At 39.0% G+C, this 2,537-nt stretch overlaps 1 protein-coding gene across 1 annotated transcript; it reads right to left on the bottom strand.

The window, feature by feature from the left end:
- Window positions 1-607: 607 nt before the first annotated feature.
- LOC131640142 (uncharacterized) lies at window positions 608-1,417 on the bottom strand. Its single transcript, XM_058910550.1, has one exon. The coding sequence runs from the start codon at window positions 1,415-1,417 to the stop codon at window positions 608-610; it is 810 nt and encodes a 269-aa protein (XP_058766533.1).
- Between the last annotated feature and the right edge of the window lie 1,120 nt (window positions 1,418-2,537).

Raw genomic sequence — 2,537 nt, 5'->3', positions numbered from 1 at the left:
TATCCCACGATTGTTGATAAAATCCAGCCGGGAAACCATCGGGGCCAGGTGCTTTCCATGGTTTCATGTCAAAAAAGGCTTTCTTAAATTCCTCCGGACCAACAGGGTTGTCCAGATTGTTAATAACTTGCATGTCAACGCTAGGAAAGGTGATGTCCGTAACTCTCCAGCACTCTAGGTTATTTGATTCGGTAAAAAGATTTTTATAATAATTGTTCACCATGTATCTAATTTGATCAACATCTTATGTCCAACCTCCATCACTAGATTTGAGCATCACTATCTTGTTCCTCCTTCTTCTAGTGATTGTCTTGAGATGGTAATATTTGGTATTCCTGTCACCATCTGCCATCCATTTAGATCGAGAGCGTTGGAACCACATGAGTTCCTCTTGCTTGAGGATCTTAGCCAAGTCAGTTTGAAGTTTGCTCTCTAACCTCTGCATTGCTCTTTGATTAGCTTGACCATAGATTTTTCTTTGCACACCATTCAATCTAACCATGATTTCTTTTCTTTTTTTTAGCATATGGTGTAGAGTGTGACACTTCCAGTCCTTCGTGTCTTCCTCCACCAACTTAAGATTCCTCTTCAAGTCTTCATCATTCTTCTAGATTCCCAACAAACGGTCTTTGTGTTTCTCGTCCAACATCCAAGCACTCTTAAAACGAAACCGATTAGGGCTTCTCATATGCTTATTACCCGTCAGTGATATCATGAGGGGGTGATGATCAGAGAATTCCACTCTGGATAAAACTTTGACTATGGCTTCATGGAATTCCAATCTCCAACTTTCATTACTAAGAGCCCTATCCAATCTCTCATAGATTCTTTGTCCTCTATGAAAAATAGGCCCACACCAAGTATAAGCTGGTCCACATGCACCAAGATCCATAAGGCTACATTCCTCGATGTTGTTCCTGAAAACTTTACACTTCCTACTATAAGCTTGAGCACCACCTTTTTTTTCACTTGCAAAGGCGATGTTATTGAAATCCCCTGCTAAGAGCCATGGAAGATGGATATTGCTAGCCATGTTTTTGAGTTGATCCCATATGAGCCTTCTTTTGGTATCATTTGGACTAGCATAGATGGCTGTGAACAACCACTCATGCCCATTATTCTGTTTAACCTTTAAATGAATATATTGTTCTTCAGATCTCTCTAACTGAAGATGCACACCATCAATTTTCCAAGCTACTATAATGCCGCCAGCAAAACCATTGTTACTGTTGATCACATAATCATCAAACCCTATCTTTTTTAGTGTCTTTGCAGCTCGATGAGGATCACATCTGGTTTCCATGATAACCAAGATGATTGGTTTGTACACATCATTGAAATGTTTCACATAGCGATAAAAATCTTTTCCTGCTGCTCCTCTACAGTTCCAGGTGATAATATTGTTGTTTGTATTCATCATAACACTACTTAGAAGGATAAGAAAAAAAACCACTGAGTCTACTTGTTTGATTCATCAGAATCCTTGCCACCAATCTCATCTTCCATTTCCTTGTCTTCCTCTAAATTGATGTCTCCTGCAGCTTCTTTTCATCAATACTAGCATTTGATGAAGGTTTTTGGCACTGCTTGGTGCATGCTATATCCGGTGGATGACTATTCTTGCCATTATTGTTCAAATCACTGTCTTTATTGGTTGGTGTCCCATTCCAGGCAGACTTGAGAGGTGCATTTTTTATCACATGTTCATACTCCTTCCTTTTTCCACTTGTGTTTCCTATAGAATTGTTGTTCCTCATAACTTGCATGGCATCTCCTTACAAAAACATTATAGATTTGTCTTTTTCATAAAGTTTCTCTATGCTCTTTGTAATTGGTACATTATTGTTTCCTTTAAATGCCCCACCCACACGTGCTCGTAACGGTTTCGTCAGATTCTTATTTGTTTTCATCTCTCCAAAAGGTGTCTTGGTCTTATCCTTTGTTAGAACAAGATTTGTTCTGATCAATATTCTTAGTTTTGATGATAACAAGGATATGAATTTTGTGTGAGATAATGTGGTACTCTAATACATTGCAATTTCCCTCTCAGGAAATATATAAAGAGTATGCACAAATCAGCGCTCAGAAGCTTTGTCTCAGAAGGTTCAGCATGCAACATCAGAACATAGTCTGGCAAGACATCAGAAGATGGTCAAGGCAGAATCAGAACATGGGTCTATGGAAGCATCAGAAGAACTTGAGATCAGAAGTAGAAGCACTGAAGTTCTCATGGTATCACGCTCAGAAGCACTTCAAGATCAGAAGACAAGAAGATGCTTTGCACCAAGTTGTTTGACTATGATGATATTCAAATATTATATTCAAACATCAGATCAGAAGAAAGTACAAGTGGCAGGCTACGCTGACTGACAAAAGGAACGTTGGAAGCTATTAAAGGCAACGTCAGTAGACACAACGTAAACAAGGCTCGAGGTAGTTGACAAAAGCGTGAAACATCAAATGCAATGTTGTACGGAACACGCAAAGCATTAAATGCACTCAACGGTCATCTTCTCAAACGCCTATAAGTATGAAGT

This window comes from Vicia villosa, unplaced genomic scaffold, assembly GCF_029867415.1.
Source record: "Vicia villosa cultivar HV-30 ecotype Madison, WI unplaced genomic scaffold, Vvil1.0 ctg.002971F_1_1, whole genome shotgun sequence".
In the NCBI taxonomy this organism is placed as follows: Eukaryota; Viridiplantae; Streptophyta; class Magnoliopsida; order Fabales; family Fabaceae; genus Vicia; species Vicia villosa.
This window is presented reverse-complemented; position numbering and strand designations above follow the sequence as displayed.

What these genes read in the sequence shown, in the direction of transcription:
- LOC131640142 (XM_058910550.1), bottom strand. Translation starts at nt 1,417, where the DNA reads ATGAATACAAACAACAATATTATCACCTGGAACTGTAGAGGAGCAGCA.